The sequence below is a fragment of the Colias eurytheme genome, chromosome 26 (assembly GCF_061535395.1).
Source record: "Colias eurytheme isolate Ceu_HAF_F1 chromosome 26, ilColEury1 Martin Lab GWU primary, whole genome shotgun sequence".
Lineage (NCBI taxonomy): Eukaryota > Metazoa > Arthropoda > Insecta > Lepidoptera > Pieridae > Colias > Colias eurytheme.
In genome coordinates this window covers 8,752,365-8,770,720 of record NC_143005.1, presented here as the reverse complement: position 1 = coordinate 8,770,720, position 18,356 = coordinate 8,752,365, and the positions used below count along the sequence as shown (strand labels likewise).

Here is an 18,356-nt window from a genome sequence, read left to right as displayed (position 1 = left end):
AGATGACGTGGACCTAATCAGGCTACTTGTTTAATGTGCAGCTAAACGTAAGTATAGTTAAAAGATCTAAACCAACACTAAAAGATTGCTAAATTTATTTTAATACCTACCTAATAATGTCTATTTTGCAGAAATTACCAGCCCCCCTAGACAAGTGGCTTTCTATTAGCGTAAAGTTGAATAGAATAGATTATGAATGTATGAGATTGACGTAATCAATCGTCGTCGTCGTCGTAATCAAACGTCAATCTCATACATTCATAATCTATTCTATTCAACTTTACGCTAATAGAAAGCCACTTGTCTAGGGGGGCTGGTTTATGCATGGGTTTTATCCCTCTAGTGCATAATATCTATTAAAAGATTGTATCTACCTATAAGTAGGTATATTCTACAACTGGTTAGTCCTTGGTTGTAACTCTAGTTGTCTAGTTGAGGCCAGTATGTATTACAAAGGTATTGTATTAATTGTTTAAATACGTAGCTAAAGCAAGGACTCGAAGGACCTTGGTTTATGTCTAGTAAAGAAGATTTAAAAAAATATAAGACGATATATAAATGAAACAAATAGTTCCACTTCCAACCAATTTTGTTTCAGTTCTCTCTTACAATAATAATTTAAAACTCACTTTTGTTACGACATGCGAAGCTGGGGTTTAAGGCTATCCTAAATCGCTCCATCATAAAACATAAACTACGAATACAATTCGCGCTCTGCGGTTTCCTTACAAAGTTAATAATAACAAGAGCACAAATTTTACTATTTTTCCTCTGTTTGTAGCCCGAAACCTTGCTCCTTGCCAAAATTTCTAGATTCTGGGTCAACGGGAAGTCTACTTGTACTCTTTATATTTCGTTCTATGATTTTACTATCAAAGCAAGTGACATAAATGCAAAATATATTTCTTTTATAGTCTTAAAAGCATTTTACCATAAATTGGAATCAATGGCCATTTAATATGACATGACTACTTCTAGCCAGTCTTGAGGAGAGCCTAAATAAATGAATGGACAACGAATATACAAAAACAACGACGTAATTCATCCTGTTCATGACGTCATATATTACGAAGAATGGTTTACAGCCACACTTGATAAACTATTTATACACAATAAAACCTCAATCGCCTTTCCTGTAACATCTGTTCCTTTGTTCCATAAATATTTAGGCAATATTTTCTGTCCTATCTTGAATCGAACCCAGGACTTTAGAACTCCTTAAAGCACTAATCTTTAAACCAGGATACTGTGAAGTGCTATTTAATTGTTTTCTCTGCGGACAGTTGGCATAAATTAGGGACGTTTAAATTAGTTGGGAAAATGACAAATCGTCTGGAGAAAGTTTCGCAAATGGAGTAGTTGCGGGGAATGCTAAATGCTATTCCGTTACTTTGAAATTATTAGCTTTGTGTAATAGAAAACAGTCTCATTAGTACAAGATGTTTATGATTGTTAACAAGCTAATTATTCAAAGTTACACGACTACAATATAGTAGTCTTAGATCCTGATAATCTACAAAATAAAGATTTTTAACCAAAACACCTAACCAAATAAACATTACTAAACATTTAAAGGTATTATAACATACATTTCGTAAATTACGATAGAAAAAATATAACAAAGCAAGAAAAAGTAAGTACATGTGTACAAAATATAGGTATCCCACATGCAAACCTGTAAAACCTTTTTCGTCACTACTGATAAATAACAACGCTTAAAAAAGAATTGAACACCATTATCTTTCTTTTAGACCATTTGAAGAAATAAAGGCATTACCTTCGTATGGACAAATCCAATAAATAAACAGAATGAACTGTTCTGAAAATGCAATGCAATAGATTTCAATTGAATTGTGTATCGTGTGCCCAATTGTATTGAATTTATTATTCAATTGAATATTGAATGATGATGTTTTAGAAAAATGTAACGTTATTCATTGTAGGTAGTTCAATTTAATATTTCATCAATATAAATCGCTAATACGGAGGCGGCTAGGATGGTCTGCATATTCACACGACGGATATTAGTAGGCTAGTTAAGTTAAACTTATAGCATATACTATGGGACTGACATAGTCATCGCTGACTCAAAGTCCCTAAATTAAATTAGAATAAAAAAAAAAAAAAAAAAAAAATCAATATAAATCGTCTGTTATCTTTCACATTGAAGAATCATCATTCATCGTTATCTGATTACAATGAGTTTAAGTTCTCTTAGCCTATAATTTAAAGACTCAATGAAAAGATGCTTGTTTATCCCTCTTTTCATAGATTCAGATAATTTTTGGATAAAAGTCACAAGCATAAAATAAAATAAAGTCGCTTCATTTGCCTCTAAAACTACGCAAAGGGCCATTTGGCAGTTCCAATCATCCCCTACAAAACGATTTGCAGACTTTTGTACTAGAAATCTTTACAACAGCACACAGAAAAATCCACACACATACCAAAACCGAATTTACATATAAAGCTTTGTAGTTTAAAATTCGTTTACCATTTCTTCCAATTCCATTGAACACCTGTCTCAGACGATATCGGGTTCGTACATATTGATATTTGTTCGTCTTTTCATGGATTCACATCATTTTTGGAAGTATATACATCATCACAAATATATGTACATATTCAAATTTTAATCATGTTGTTAATATTGAAAACTTTTTGCAATGTCTACAATATAACTATCATATTATTGCAGTTCCAATAACCTACCTAGGTACTACATTATTAACTGACTTTTATTCTAGAAATCTAAAAACACCAAACACCTACAACACAGAAATATCTAACACACGTCCAAAACTGAATCAATATTATAAATAAGAAAGTTTGCATGTTAGTTTGTTCACGCAAAAACTACTGAACCGATTTTCATGAAATTAGGCACACATTGTAACTTGGTTTAACACATAGGATTTTTTAATCCGGGGACAGGAACTCTATCTTCGACTACGCGGGCAAAGCTACGGTCGAAAAACTAGACACTACATGAATATAAAACAAAGTCGCTTTGTAGGTATGCTTCAATCTTAAAAACTACGCAACGGATTTTGATGACTTTTTTAATAGATAGAGTGATTCAAGCGGAAGGTATTGATAAATAATTTATTAGATTTTAGACGCAGCAGTCGAAGCTGCGGGCGAAAACCTAGTTTAAAATATAAAGCTTTGTAGTTTAAATTTCGTTTACCATGTCCCCCAACTCCTCTGAACACCTGTCTCGAGACGGTATAGGGTTCGTACACATTGCTGTCCGTTCCTTTGTGCGATACGCTCAGCAAATACTTGTATATTTCCGATTGCATTTCGTTTGTTTATTGGTTGACATGTTATATGATATAGCTTACATCCTGCATCTTAGATCTTCGGTTTTGTCAGTATAGTATGAGCTTATATATTATACAAGTCATATATTATACAAGCTGTGCCCCGCGGTTTCACCCGCATTGCTTCGCTCCTGTTGGTCTTAGCGTGATGAATGATGATATATAGCCTAAAGCCTTCCTCGATAAATGGGCTATCTAAAGAATAAATAATTTTTCAAATCAGACCAGTAGTTCCTGAGATTAGCGCGTTCAAACAAACAAAGAAACAAACTCTTCAGCTTTATAATATTACTAGCGGTCCGCCCCGGCTTCGCCCGTGGTACATATGAAAAATAGATGTTGGCCGATTCTCAGACTTACCCGATATGCACAGAAAGTTTCATGAGAATCGGTCCACCCGTTTCGGAGGAGTATGCAGACTAACATTGTGACACGAGAATTTTATATACATAATAAGATATATAGATTTACTTTATTAATTTGGTATGCTCACAATCGATTTTACTTGTTACAAATCTCAGTAAAACGTTATTTAGAAACATTGCAGTATAATTATGTGAATAAGTACGTAGACATTTACTTGAAATAACTTTTAAATTCATACCCAGAGCATTTTGTAAAGCATTTTTGAAATGTTCAATTCGTGAAACACTAAATGCTATCATGTAAATGTAACATTTGGACAACCAAATGCCATCAATTTTATAAATCGAAAGTTTTTATTATAATAAACGGTTTCCATTATTTCATACATTTTTTTCAAATTTCTATAGAAGAGATCAAGAGAACAATATTTGCCTGTATGAATAGTCAATGTGATTTCTGGAAGTAGGTGTTGACTGAGCTCATATTTAAAAATAAAAACCGGCCAAGTGCGAGTCGGGCTCGCGCACAAAGGGTTCCGTAGCAGCAAATATCGTCGGTTAAATAGAAAAATGACGTTATTCAAAAAGTACAAATTTTACAGTACAACCGTTTGAATTTTTTAGTTTCATTAAAATTCGTTTTTCTATAAAAGTGTTATATTTACATAGAAGTGTCATATATCATTTAGAAGGTATTTACGAGGGGATTTAGGTGGTGTGTGTGTTAATTATTTATTTTAGAAATAGAATCATTTCTAGCAAGAAGTGTCTTTTTTCTACATAAAAAAAAATATGACAAGCACGGATTTTCTAAAAAAAATAAATTCATAATGGAAAAATTGTTTTATTAAGTGAGTTTATTTTACAATTTGAGATCTATAAAGGATGACAAATCCACTTAAAATTACTTATAATGAAATAAAACATTTTAACAAACCCCTATCTTAAAATTAACACTGTCTAATTATATAAATCAATGGCTAGAATATTATTGAGATCAAACTTAAACTTAAAGCTATTTTTTTAACATACTTAAAAAAAATTGTAAAAAGAAAAGAACAATTAGTTTCAGTAAACTAAAATAAAAGTCTTCTATTAATAAAAAGTTTTATCTAAAAATCAAATAGAGGTACCATTATTTTGATTTTTAGTAACAATTAAAAATCCAAAAACAAAAATACTACCAAAAATATAGAATTAAAGCATTAACTTAAAACTTCAGTCTCTTCTCAATTAAAAGTAGTCTAAAATAAACAAAACTCTTCTAGAAAAATAACAATGGTAAAATAGAAAAATATCAAAAAACAATGAAGTCACAGATTTTCATAGAAGTTTTTATAAAATCTAGGTATTATATTTTTATCTATAAGTGTAAGTATACCTGCTTTCTTACCTTCAGATACAGGTAATTTTGACGAATACAGCGGTTGTAATTCTGAACTAAAATTATTCTTTTTTATTTTGCTAGCTCGAGTTTTGACCATTATAGTTTTGAAGCTATCTTCTTTATAGGAACACTTGTAAAAGAATCGATCATTGTGAATTTTCTCCACTCTTATAACTTTAATATCCCCCATTTTTACCTTTTCTCTATCTTCATTAATTGAGTAATTTGATCCAACTCCGTCTGCGATTTTCTTAATGTCAAAGAAACTTTCATGATTTAGTTCATGGACTCTGTATGGATTTCCTTTTTTTTTAGCGGTTCTAATCAAAGTAATATATTGTTCCGGGACGTAAATAGGTGCGGATTTCAAGGATCTTGAAATATTACGCTCTATCACAGAATGTGCAGAATCTCCTTCATTCTGTGAGTGGCCCTTTATTAGAAATTTGTGGGTAATAGCCGTCAAATTTTCTAAATTAGTGACTGCATAAATATACATTGCAATCATATATTTATTTTTTTGTTGCCCACAACAGTTGTCGCTATAAAATATAACTTCAAAATCATCCTTAGTATTTTCTTGCAGGCTTCTTAAATAACTTAAAACGCAGGATCCAATTTCATTGACTCCTCTTCCGCCTTCACCTTCATGCCAAACGTAACAGTTCACGTCTTTCGATCCAAGTTCGTAAATAGTAAAGTTTAGAACATTTAGTTTTGAAACATAATAAAAATTAGAAACATCCCCTCTTGGACACGGCATCACGGCTTGCAAATCATATACGGCAACTATGCATTTTCCATTGGTATTTTCTTTATCGAACTGTTTTTCTTTTCTTACTAAATCTTTTTCTTCTAGATGAGAGTCGTATTTGGTTTTTAACGGCTCTTTATCTTCTGCATTATTATAAGCTGCGCAATCCTCACATTGATCCTTTTTTGGAGACCAAAATGAAATATTGAACTCTTTGGTAAATATATTGTAATATATTTGATAATCAGCATGAGGAACATTTTCTGTACGACATTTTGTAACATAGTCTCTATGTAATTGTGCAATAGAGAGACCTCCTTCAATGTATTCCCGGCTCGTACTAGCTCGACAGTAATGACTTTCAATTCTAGGTATAGAATTGATATGTTCTTTAATCCCATCAATAATTGCAGTGTCAAGCTTATTGTGTTTACCATGCTTGCCTCTTTTGTCATCTTTCAGAAAACCCCCAACTACAGAGTTTTGCATTGAAATTACTGTTCTAATCGGTCTGTCTGATATACCCAGAGTATTTTTAAAAAAAGTCTTACAAACTCGAATTAAATCTCTGTCAACTTCAAAATTAAATGCATGATTATAATCTTTTCTTGTACTTCCTTCGCGAATATATCTGTACTTCGGTTTAATTGCAGTTACATGTTTATTGATAAATTGACGTTGCTTATCTAAATCTCCCAGTTTCCAAAAATTCATAAAAATAAGTTGCCTCTTCTCCTCACTAATCTTGTTATAACATTTCAGTTTACATTTTTCAGTACATGTTGGTTTCATTTGTCTTTCTGGCATTGGTTTTTGTGACTTCGATGTCGATATATACGCTTTTCCACAATTTCTTAATAGCTTAGCTTTATTTTTTCTCCATTCTTCAGGAACAGCTTTTCTTTTTCTGCCCTTCTTCGCTTTATCATTTCCATCCTGAACTGTATTATCATTAATTGTAGCGGTTTCATCCTCCGAAGATGATGACACTGCAAGATCTTCGCGTAGTACAAAATCCGGGTCATTATCTGTATCGTCAGGCGAGAAGTCATTTTGACTATCAGGTATGGAGTTGGAACAACTATCGTCATCATCAGAGGATATATCCGATTCCGATATTATTATATTGCTTGAAATCTTGGAATGGAGAACGTCAGTACTTTCTTCTGATACTGAATCACTTACGGGAGTTCGCACAATAATCCTACTAGGCCCAGGTTGATCAATCGGCAGGTATGGAGTAATTTGTGAATCCGAAAAAGAATTTTTGCTAATAAGATTCGACGTCTGAACATTGTTATTCAAATTATTCAATGGAGTGCGTATGGAATTAAAATCAGTTTGCAGTGGCTCTACGTTAATAATCTCGCAAAATTTGGATGTGGATACTATGTTTGATGGTTCTATATTCTCTGTAGCTGAGATATAGCCCTGGACAACTACTTCAGATACGTTAGTTATCTGTTCTTCATTCTTCTCAAGATTATTTTCAGAAAGTCCCTTGGACATAATCATTTTTATAATTTTTTCACCACGCTTCATCCTAAAACAAAGAATTAAACTAATCAAGCCAATTGATGTAATATAATTTTAAATTGTAAAATATGATTTACGTTTTGATACCACGTCTGCTAAAACAGACACAAATAAAAAACCGGAAAAGTACGAGTCGGACTCGCTCATGAAGGGTTTTAAGAACCTCCAGGTAAATTTAAAGACCTATCCGATTAAATAATTCCGTTTTTCGGTTTACAGAATACATCTACCTACAAAGTTTCAACTGTGTAATCCTTATAGTCTCGGAATAAAATGGCTGTAGCATACGAGACAGACAGACAATCATGACGAATCTTTATGGGTTTCGTTTTTTTGCCATTCGGCTACGGAACCCTAAAAAGTATAATAAATATAAAAATGAAATAAAAATTATAAAACAATAGAATCAACAAATCCTAATCCTTACTAATATTATAAATGTGAAATTTGGTACAGACATAGTTTGGAACTTGAGAAAGTACATAAGTAGGATAGTTTTTATTACAAAAAAAAAATTATTCCGGACATATAGCGCCCTCTATTGGTCAAAACAAAATACTGCCGAAAGTAACTTTTCCCCGCGAACGAAGTCACGGGCAAAAGCTAGTAGTATAATAATTATTAACTTGTACTTTTAACGCTAAGATCTCATAAAATGCGTTTAATTTTACAAGATAAACGACATTTCTTTACAAAATCCATACAAAAAGTATTTTTAATAAACAAACACAGTCATATTAAAAATTATGACATTTTTCTGATAAACTTCATGCAACTAAATTTGCAAAAACTATATAGAAAAATGTAATTTGTCCAAATATGTCATGTTTCACTAACTCCATTTCACAAAACGTAGTCACATTTTAAAAAATGACCTTTTTCTATTTAAGATATTGTCATAGTTGGAGTTCAATTTCAAAGTAACAAGGTAATTTCTCAAAGAAATACATTTTTCTATAATATTTCTTACCTTTTATAGTCTTATCCAAACACAATTTTTTAGAAATGTCACTTTTCTTCAAAAACGCACGTGTGTTCAGTGTCGTGGCCGGTGGCAAATGACAGAGGGACATTTTTCTACAATCAAAATGGCGGATGACCACAGAGAATCGAAATGACACTTGCGACATCTAGTGAACTTAGCGTGAACTTTTTAAAGTGTCGTTTTTACATATAAAAGAATCATATAAGTAGACTCGTTTTAGGTGATAATCTTATTTTCCAAAAAATTTGAAAAATGTCATTTTTCCATTTAATCGACGATATAATAAATTACAGTTAAATCAACCTATCTCAAAAACTATAAGAGATACTTTGATCAAACCAAAAATCGTTGAAAGAGTTAATTAGCATGCATCACCTCTATTTTTTTTAGAATTTTATACCCCGTAGTTATAAAAATAGAGGGGGGGGGACATACTTTTTACGACTTTGAGAGCTGATATCTCAAAAACCGTTCACTTTAAGAAAAATGTTTTTTAGAAAACTTTATATCATTTTAAAAGACCTTTCCATTGATACCCCACACGGGTATGTACATCGAAAAAAAAAATTTCATCCCTCAGTTACATGTATGGGGGGCCCCACCCCCAATTCTTTTTTTTACTATTTAGTGTCATATTTTTGTAGCGGTTCATACAACACATATTCCCATCAAATTTCATCACTGTAGTACTTATAGTTTCCGAGTAAATCGGCTGTGACAGACGGACAGACGGACAGACGGACAGACGGACATGACGAAACTATAAGGGTTCCGTTTTTGCCATTTTGGCTACGGAACCCTAAAAAAGACGTGTGGCACTCGGGGACTGCCGCGGTAAAGCTATTGCATGCTATGCCTTCAAGCCACACCTCCGCTCGTCGGAGTGGGGAGCGTGAGGATTTTTCGTTACGTAATTTCTCGATTCGGTCCCCGCGCTCAAGGCCCGCGATTTTTAAGCTATGCAATAGCCAGGGGCGTGCACAGAGTTTTTGGACAGGGTAGGCAGAAATATTGCAATGATAATAAGTCATAAAAACTAATATTTCATATTGCAGTACTTGATTATTATATTACAGTATTTGATTGGAGATACATAGTATTTCCGCAAAATAATGGAAAACATATCACGAACATAGGTCATATTATCTATAAAATAATTGTCAAAGTAGGTATGATATCCTAACTAGTATTCTATATTATGTAATTAATGATTAACTTTACCTTTGTGTATTACAAATTCCGGTATAGATCCATTTATAGATCGGCCTTTTTCCTATCACTCTCTGTTTGATAAAAGTTTATTCATAAAACAAAAATAAGAATTTTTCGTTAAATTAGGTATGCCTTATTATCTTACAAAATACACTGATGATATACATAATCTATTTAGTTACTCTCAAAACACTTCACTTGCAAATTGTCGTAGTAAACATTATTAATTTTCTGAAAAAACAAATTTAACCTCAAAGTAAACGTTTGTTATTTCCAAAACAAAACAAACGAATAATGATACTATTTGCAGAATATGGTCTTTACCGCTACAAAATTGTATACATTATCACACTTCTTAAATTGGTCGCATATTCAACTTCAGTTTCGACTTTCGATGTAGTTCCGAATTCGGTTCGTACCTAATTCGTATATCTTCGTAAAAAGACACTGCCTACCTTGTGTGTTTGTGTGCGTGGTTTTAATACATCAGTGTGCCGTGTTTATAGGCACGCACACATATAAAATATGCGTAGACACGCAGAGCACACATATAAAAACTTAGACACGGATAGTTTGTGTCTTTGCCGTCCCGTGACGTACTGGGTCCTGTGGCGGCGCTAGTGCAGCGCATGAATAGTGACTTGAGCCGAGCCGGTGTTATAGAAATTAGATAATAATGCTACCAAAATACCGATAGATGGATCTAAAATATATTTGAAATATATTTTTATTTCATAACTACATTGCGCAATTAATAAAATTTAATGACGCTGTGAATTTCATTTATGCATTTTAAATATTGATCAGAGTTTGGTAAATGGTAGGGTAGGCAGTGTCTTTATGTCTTTATGGAATGCACGCCACTGGCAATAGCTTAAAAATTGTCGCAGAATATTGCGCGTAAGAGATATATTCATTTAAGTAGGTACTATATATAGTATTGGTCCAAAATATATGAAAAAACGCACTATTCAACGTTTCTAACAATTTCTTGTTTTAAAAATAGTCCTCATGTTTAAACCATAATCTCATTACATACAAGATACCTAAACATGAACAATAAAGGTGCACCTGACGTAAATTTATTAAAAAAATCATAAGCTCGGAAAACATTATAATGTGCGTAGGTTCCTTGATATTGCGTGGGCGTATTTTTCATTTGTTTCTCATGTATCTAAATTAAAACATTTATTCATGTGTTGTTGAAGATTAAATATGAATTTTAGGGAAGAAAAATGTTGTGTGGTTTTATGAAACCACGGTAAAAGTGAAACTGTTCGAACGGTTCCGAACACTGCTTTGTGTAGCGCATGTCGCGTGACGGTCGGCTGCCGAGTAGGTATACCTACTTGGCAGCCGCGATACACGCGACATGCGCTACACCACAGCGCTACACAGACCAAAAAGTTTGAGACGATGTAATAAAAGTTTCACTTTAATAACAAGGATTTGATGGAAACGAGAAGTCCATTATAATCAAAAGAATTTTATTAACAACACTTTAGGTACCTTTAAATAGGTATTTTCAATTAAGCGTAAAATAATATTTTTAGTAGGTATATGTAGGTTAGTAGGTATGTGATAACATATTTATTTTCGGCGATCTATTATTAATACTAACAAATAAATATTAAAAAAAGTTACGAGTTTATAGGCTTTTGTTTCAATTGTTTCTCATTTAGTTATTCGTGGTTTTAAAATTGTTTGTACCTTTTGCGGTTTCAACGTTCGATGTGAAGCTGTATGTTTGAAATACAAATCAACATAATATCTATGACGATATACGGGAAATTTCAACCAAATGTTGTGAAATTTATAGATCTAAATATATATAGATATCTCCATGGGCACTATGTTGATCAAACGTGCCATATAGTTAGTAATTATTTGATCCGTTTTCACTTGTTGATCCGGTTGGTATTTGTTGATCCATTGCCACACCACCGTCCGTATGTGGATCCGAACGGAGCCACAAGTGTCACCATCAGTAATAATAATAATTACGTGCTTTTTATACAAATCCACCTTTTTTGCGTTTTAGCTCTTGTTGATCCGATTCAAATGAGCCAATCAGAGCCCACCGAGCTCAGCCATTGGTCGCTTGCGGCCTTAGCCATTTGTTTGACCTAAATCGAACATTTTAATAGACTCTAGCTGAAAGGTTGAGGACAAAAAACTGTTGCCGATTACTTCATCAGTAAAGTCAGTTTATCGAAGTGACATTATCATGACAATGTAAAGATGGTTGCCGTTTATCCCGTTGTGTATAGTGACATGAAACAAAAGTGCTTGGTAGGGATATGCCACGTCCGATACAAATGTCCTAAAACCAGTCTTATTATGTAGATGATATTGATCAAAATAATGACGATGGTAATTAGATAAAAAACATTTTTTATTAATTTTTATTGAGTATTGAGTTAACTAAAAACCATTATTATTAATATCCAAGTTAAGTGCGCTGTCCTATGCTATTTATTATGCTGATCACATTAGAAATAAAAATAAATACGTTAAAAACAACCAACTTCAAAACGGAAAAGTAAAAAATAAAAAAGATTTGATATTATTAATTACTACATATTATTTAGATGTGCTATTTACTAAAAAGGTTTGATGTCGGTGCACGGGCTTAATACTAAGTGCTTAGTGCTTGGCCCCGACTTCGAACCTGTTTAATAAATAGCACATCTAAATAATATGTAGTAATCCGATTCCATCATCAAATCAGCTCTGCCTCTATGTCATGATAATATTTTACCTCCTCCTTTTTTTTGAAGTCAGTTAAAAAACACTGAAAATACTATCTATGTAATATGTTTCTGCTCACATATTAGGAAATTAAAAAAAAAATGACGTAACTAACTACTTTTTATTCAGAATTATATTATTTTACACAGCTTTCCGCCAGCGGCTTCGCCCACAGTTAAAAAAACACACGCATAGTTCCCGTTTCCATGGAATTTCCAGGATAAAACGAACCCTTTAACGTTCCTCATGTCTATCTCTGTTATCTCTGTTCGGCTATCTCTGTTCCAAATTTGAAGTAAATCCATAGAGTACTTTTTTAGTTTAGCCCGGACAGAAATAAAGACAAACCGACAAAAATTCTAAAACTATAATTTTGGCTTCGGTATGTATTGTAGATCACACCCCAAGTATTCTTTTAAACAAATATTCAATGTACAGTTTATCTTTCCTACGATTTTATTAAATTTAAAGATAATTTCAAGATGATTCATACCTACCAAAAAAGGGCTAATTTGGCGCTACCGACGCTCAATTAATGGCTGTAGTTTCGTTGTTTACTGCTCGATTGTCATTATTGAAGGTTCATTAGGAAGGTGATGAAAGTAGCTATATGTTTTATAATAAGCTAAATTCTAACGGTTACCGAGATTTTTACATTAAAAAAAATATATATACATATTTCATAAAATGTGGATTTTTGAAAATATTTCAGTTGGCACTAGTTTTACATTAATGAATCTTAAGAATCAAATAATGTTTATTTAATTATCTTTCAATTGACATTTGACACCCTTTTTAAGTATAAAATCGGTCCAGTTGTTATCTAGATATACCGCACAATAGAACGGCCCGATGGCCACTTTTAATACGTCATAGCTCCCTCCTCCATACCCCTAGGAAGTGACTACCGCACTTTTTGTGTTCAGAAAAACATGCCGATTAAGTGCATATCAGTAGTCCGTATGACGGAGGTGAGTCCCACGAAAATCGTTATTTGAAGACTTTTTTACAAATGGGTCTCACACTATATTACAGTATTCCAAAATTAATAATGCGCATGCAGATCTTCGCTAATTATCGTATTTCCAGAAACACCCGAATCACCCCGAATCATTGAATCGTAAGTGCCCATAACAGTGCACTTGCATCTTGCACCTTGTTCGAAAGAAATAGGAGTCAATTCAGAGTCATACCCAATCGAAAACAATTCGATCGATAGGTGACGGTAGCCTGTCAGTCAAAAAATTCAAAAATCCGTCAGTCGTCTTTATATATTGGTGGTGACCGCACGTATTATCTCTGTATGGAATTATATAGAGCTGCTGTTACATACCCTTCTTAGTTTTGTGTCAAAGTTGAATTTTTCGGTAAAATGATTATTTACATAGGAAGCATATAGTAGTGGGGAAAGTGAAAATTAATAAGAGCATAATGAAAGTTCTGATCATTCTACCATATCAGAAATAGAGATAATCCATGATTCTGTAAATCCTTTGGACTGAGATTTTAATGATTAGATTTCACAATTTAAATGTAAACGCTTGAAAATCATTTTTTGAAATATAAACTTTGTCTTATTTTAACCTTAAGAATTTTCCAAGTAAATCAATACAACAAATATATATTCGCAATCTTATCCTTATCCTCGCTATTAACTTACATTGAATTATCGAAACAAATTTCGTTACTTATCTCTTTTACCATAAAATCATAATAAAACTCATAATTCTAATAAACTATGCATGAAGAAAATACATTTAACCACTCTTTATACATATTATCGTCTTCGGAGGCTCGGGGAATATGACAGTTGCCGAACAATGACGAATTTTTCTATGCGCATTATCAGTTTGGGAGTACTGTATGTTTGTGTACGGAGCCAACAAATATGTACTGTAGTGTTTACGAAAAATTAATCTACGTTAATTAATATACAGTTTCGTTTTGTCGGATTAAATAAAACTTCAACTTCCATAAAACTCAGGAGAATTTTTGTTAGCCCTAATTTCATATCCCCATGTCAATGTCATGCAAGTGCATATAAATGGAACAGATCAACATACGACTTATGATTTAGTATATAAAACGGAGTCAAGAAGTGTTTGAGCATTTCAAAATTTGAACCGTTACGGAGTCGAGTTCGTCTAGACTAGGAGGATTTAGCAATGTATGGAACATTACCTAACTATAATACCTATGTTTGTGTACGGAGCCAACAAATACTGTAGTGTTTACGAAAAATTAATCTACGTTACTTAACCCTTAAAGCTTTTCTGTCACTTTTTTAGTACATGTACTTATTGCCGTGTAAATCTTGAACGTTCCAAAAATCTAGAAAATTGACTACGTTGGAGAAAGTACGATAACAATCCTTTATTTTTCTCCTACATGCCAATTATAGAGAACATTTGATTCGTGTGCTAGGTGACTGTTGAATTTAGGGATTCCCGGAATTAGTGATGGTTTGTGTTTCTGGTCAATAATAGCTTTAATGAAATAGTTTCCGTGTTTGATTTCTATTGATTTAACTTTCTGGTGAGATAAAATGTTGTTTTTGCTCTAAAGATTATGAAATATTCAAAAAATTCTATGACAAAATATTCGAAATATAGCTGGTCCGTTTTTTGGGACAGTGCCGTAGATACAGGTAACTAAGAACCATTTGGCATGTCCCAAGAAACGGACGTTACCATGATTCGTACTTTAATAAAATATCACTTTTATGGGATTTTCTTGCTTTAGAGTCTTTAATTATATGTAGTTTTTTTTATTTTAATTAAGTTCAAAATGACGAATATAATCTAAGATCACTTAAATCTGTTGGGTCTACCAATAGAACCGGGAGTTCCTCGACCTCCACATGCATTTCGTCTAAATGTCCTAATCATCGGCCAAATATCACTTCACATTTAGAAAAACCATTAACTATTATCTGTATTACATGAAACCAAAGGTTGCTTGACACGAAATAATAAATGTTATTCAACATTCCATACAACTAAATAGTGTGATTGAGCTCGAGAGGGCTCAATTATCATTTGTTAGGTATTTAGTTAAAATTGAAGATTTTTTTGTTATAATAGATAGTGAAAATACTGTGATACAATAAAACAATAAAATGCTACTTGAAATTGTTTTCAATTGTGTTATATTAAGTGAATATTTTTGTTTTTCATTTTTATTTTATAAGCTGTATTACAGCGTTGTCCGTTTTTTGAGACAGCAATGAATACGGGGTTCTTGGCAAAGGCCGTTTTAACGGACATCCTGAAAAACCTACTTACAGAAAATTTGTTTTATTTTTTTCTCAACTATAGTATTTTTTAATCAATAACTATCACTAAAACCAATTCTGAAATATCTGGGTACATTATTTCAGGGCTTGCCGTGTTAAGGGTTAATATACAGTTTCGTTTTGTCGGATCAAATAAAGCTGTAATTTTGATAATATAAATGGATCTGATCAACATACGACTTTGGATTTGGTATATAAAACGGAGCCAACAAGTGTTTATGGGTTTCTGAATTTCGGCCGTTACGGAGTCGATAAAGTTCGAGATCTTAGCAATAAAAATGTTGAGTACATCAATTTCTCCATGAATACGTTTGGCAACGTCGCCCAAAAATTTACGCCGTTGCCACTCCGGGCAAGATCTATGCAACCGGAGTTGAGTAATATGGGGGAAAAGGTGGAGTCAGGAATGCACGGCAGTCGGGCTGGATCAACTTAGTGCCCAGGTTGGTATTTATATATATATATATTTAGGATGTAGGTAATAGGTATTTACAAATTATTCATGGGTACATTTATATGGAAATATTACCCGATTCCAACATGCATCGTTGTTATAAGCGAAAATCAGGAAAATCAGTTACGTTGAGCCACGAACATGTATTTCCAATAAACGAAAGAAATAGTGCAAATAAAAAGTAATAGGAGTCTATCTGCACAAATAACATGAGATGGCATGATTCAATAATCATAAGCAAAAAAGAGACAACTGAAGTAGGTAATTCTAACTATTTAGCCACATTTTGTGCCACTCCCATGCTTATAAGTTTATAACCTATCTACACATTTTTACGTATAACAAATATCCTACTAATATTATAGTATGCGAAAGTTTGTGAGGATGTGTGTGTGTGTGTTTGTTACTCTTTCACGCAAATACTACTGAACCGATTACAATGAAATTTTGCACACATATAGATTAACTTGGATTAACACATAGGATAGGTTTTATCCCGGAAATCCCACGGGACAGGAACTATGCGGGCTTTTCTTTAAAAACGCAGGCGAAGCCGCGGGCGGAAAGCTAGTCATACCATAAACGAAAATTTGAATCCTTTACTGCCATAAGTAGATAATAGCGCAAGCAAAAATTCTCGATCTTTCTAGAAACTTCGAAATATTCCGTATTATCACATAATACGCTATCTCAGTATCAAAGAAGCACTTAGCTATCAGATATGGATACATTGAAGGTGTTTGAGGACGTTTTAGCGAGTACAATGGTGTTTGCTGAGTTGAAACAAATCGATTTGTTCTGGAGTAATATTCATGATTCTTTGCGTTTTTTGGGTTAGGAATTTATGAATAAAGAAGATTTAAAGCGTATGCTTCGGAATGTGCCTGTTTAGATCTCTTAAATAGAACTCTTAAATAGACCAAGGATGTTTCTTATAACTGTACCATTACCTTGTGAATAATTTATCATTAATTATTTTACAGAGTTAATAACTAAAATGCAATTGATATTGTAATTGCAATGCCAATTTCGATTACATGTTAATATCATTCTACTTAATGTTTATTTATAACTAGCTGCTCCGCGCGGTTTCACCCCCGTGGCTCCACCCCTGTTGGTCGTAGCGTGATGATATATAGCCTATAACCTTCCTCAATAATGGGCTATCTAACACCGAAATAATTTTTCAAACAAACAAACAAACTCTTCAGCTTTATAATATTAGTATTTAGTATAGATAATGATTGAATTTTAATTAGTAAAAACAGTTCTATTACAATATTTGTCGTAAGTTTTTATATTTGTAATGAATTAAGATGCAGCTATCTCCATTTCAAGCGTGAAGAAAGCCTTCACAATTTTTGTTCTTCTACAATCAAAATAAGACACCCATACCAAATTCCTATCAAAAGATCCTCAAAAACCAATCGCATTCAGATTACACACTCCACATTTGACACTGCAATAACTCATTATAGCAATATCCCAAACAAAAGCCGCGAGTACAATGACCGTAATGGGATCACACAATGGAAGTTAATAAATGGCCTGGACGACTGGACATAAATAGTTTTTGTGATCTCAGGTACTGTAATGCCCTATTTGTGACACAGCTTTCCTTGTCTGTTTGTTATTTGGTATTGAATCTGGTCTGTTAAAATAATACTATAATAAAACCATTTTTTAATGACCATGGGTTTGCCTAATCTTTATTAAATGTGCTCTGGTTGTTATTTACCTATTACCTATCACTATTTTTTTTTTCAACAAAAGCTCATTCTTTTACAAGATAAAATACTTTCATAAGGATAATGATTTACGAAAGCATTTTCTCTCAGTATTAACGAATACTGAGAGCCAAATTTAGAATTTGAACATAAAAAAATATATAAAATACATTTTCAATATAGGTAGGTAGATACTTGGCTGTCGCTCACACCGCAAACATTCCTTGTACTTTCCCAATTTCCTCTACAAAGCAACCTGTGTCCCATTCCGTGTGATAAACTTCCTAAACTTAATATCGGTTCAGTTGTTTCAGCGTGATTGGCTAGCAAACATCCTTATAAACTTTCGCAATAAAACCTTCAAAAACTCGATATATTTTTACGAAATAACAAAGACTTCTTGGAATTTGACATTTCTGCTTAGGTATTCGATAAACTTCTTGGAATTCAACACTTCGTTTATTTATTTATAGCGCTTTATTGCTGAGTATGATGTCGTTTCACTTGACTAAAGTCATCGATTTCAAATTTATTAAAAATTAAAATAAAATGTACTTAATAAAC

General features: G+C 32.8%; 2 protein-coding genes across 2 annotated transcripts in view; both read right to left on the bottom strand.

The window, feature by feature from the left end:
• The window catches only part of kek5 (leucine-rich repeat, immunoglobulin-like domain-containing kekkon 5 protein), a 215,680-nt gene that overhangs the window by 178,219 nt on the left and 19,105 nt on the right, over nucleotides 1-18,356 (bottom strand). The window lies entirely within an intron of this gene.
• LOC149897327 (uncharacterized) lies at nucleotides 4,939-8,615 on the bottom strand. The gene is made up of 2 exons (XM_090116935.1): nucleotides 8,339-8,615; nucleotides 4,939-7,375 (listed from the first exon to the last, which is right to left on the bottom strand). Exon 2 carries the CDS (start codon nucleotides 7,372-7,374, stop codon nucleotides 5,005-5,007), a length of 2,370 nt encoding a protein of 789 aa, XP_089973061.1. The 5' UTR covers nucleotide 7,375; nucleotides 8,339-8,615; the 3' UTR covers nucleotides 4,939-5,004.

Bases quoted from the DNA above. Each gene is read 5' to 3' on its own strand.
- LOC149897327 (XM_090116935.1), bottom strand. From the start codon at position 7,374: ATGAAGCGTGGTGAAAAAATTATAAAAATGATTATGTCCAAGGGACTT.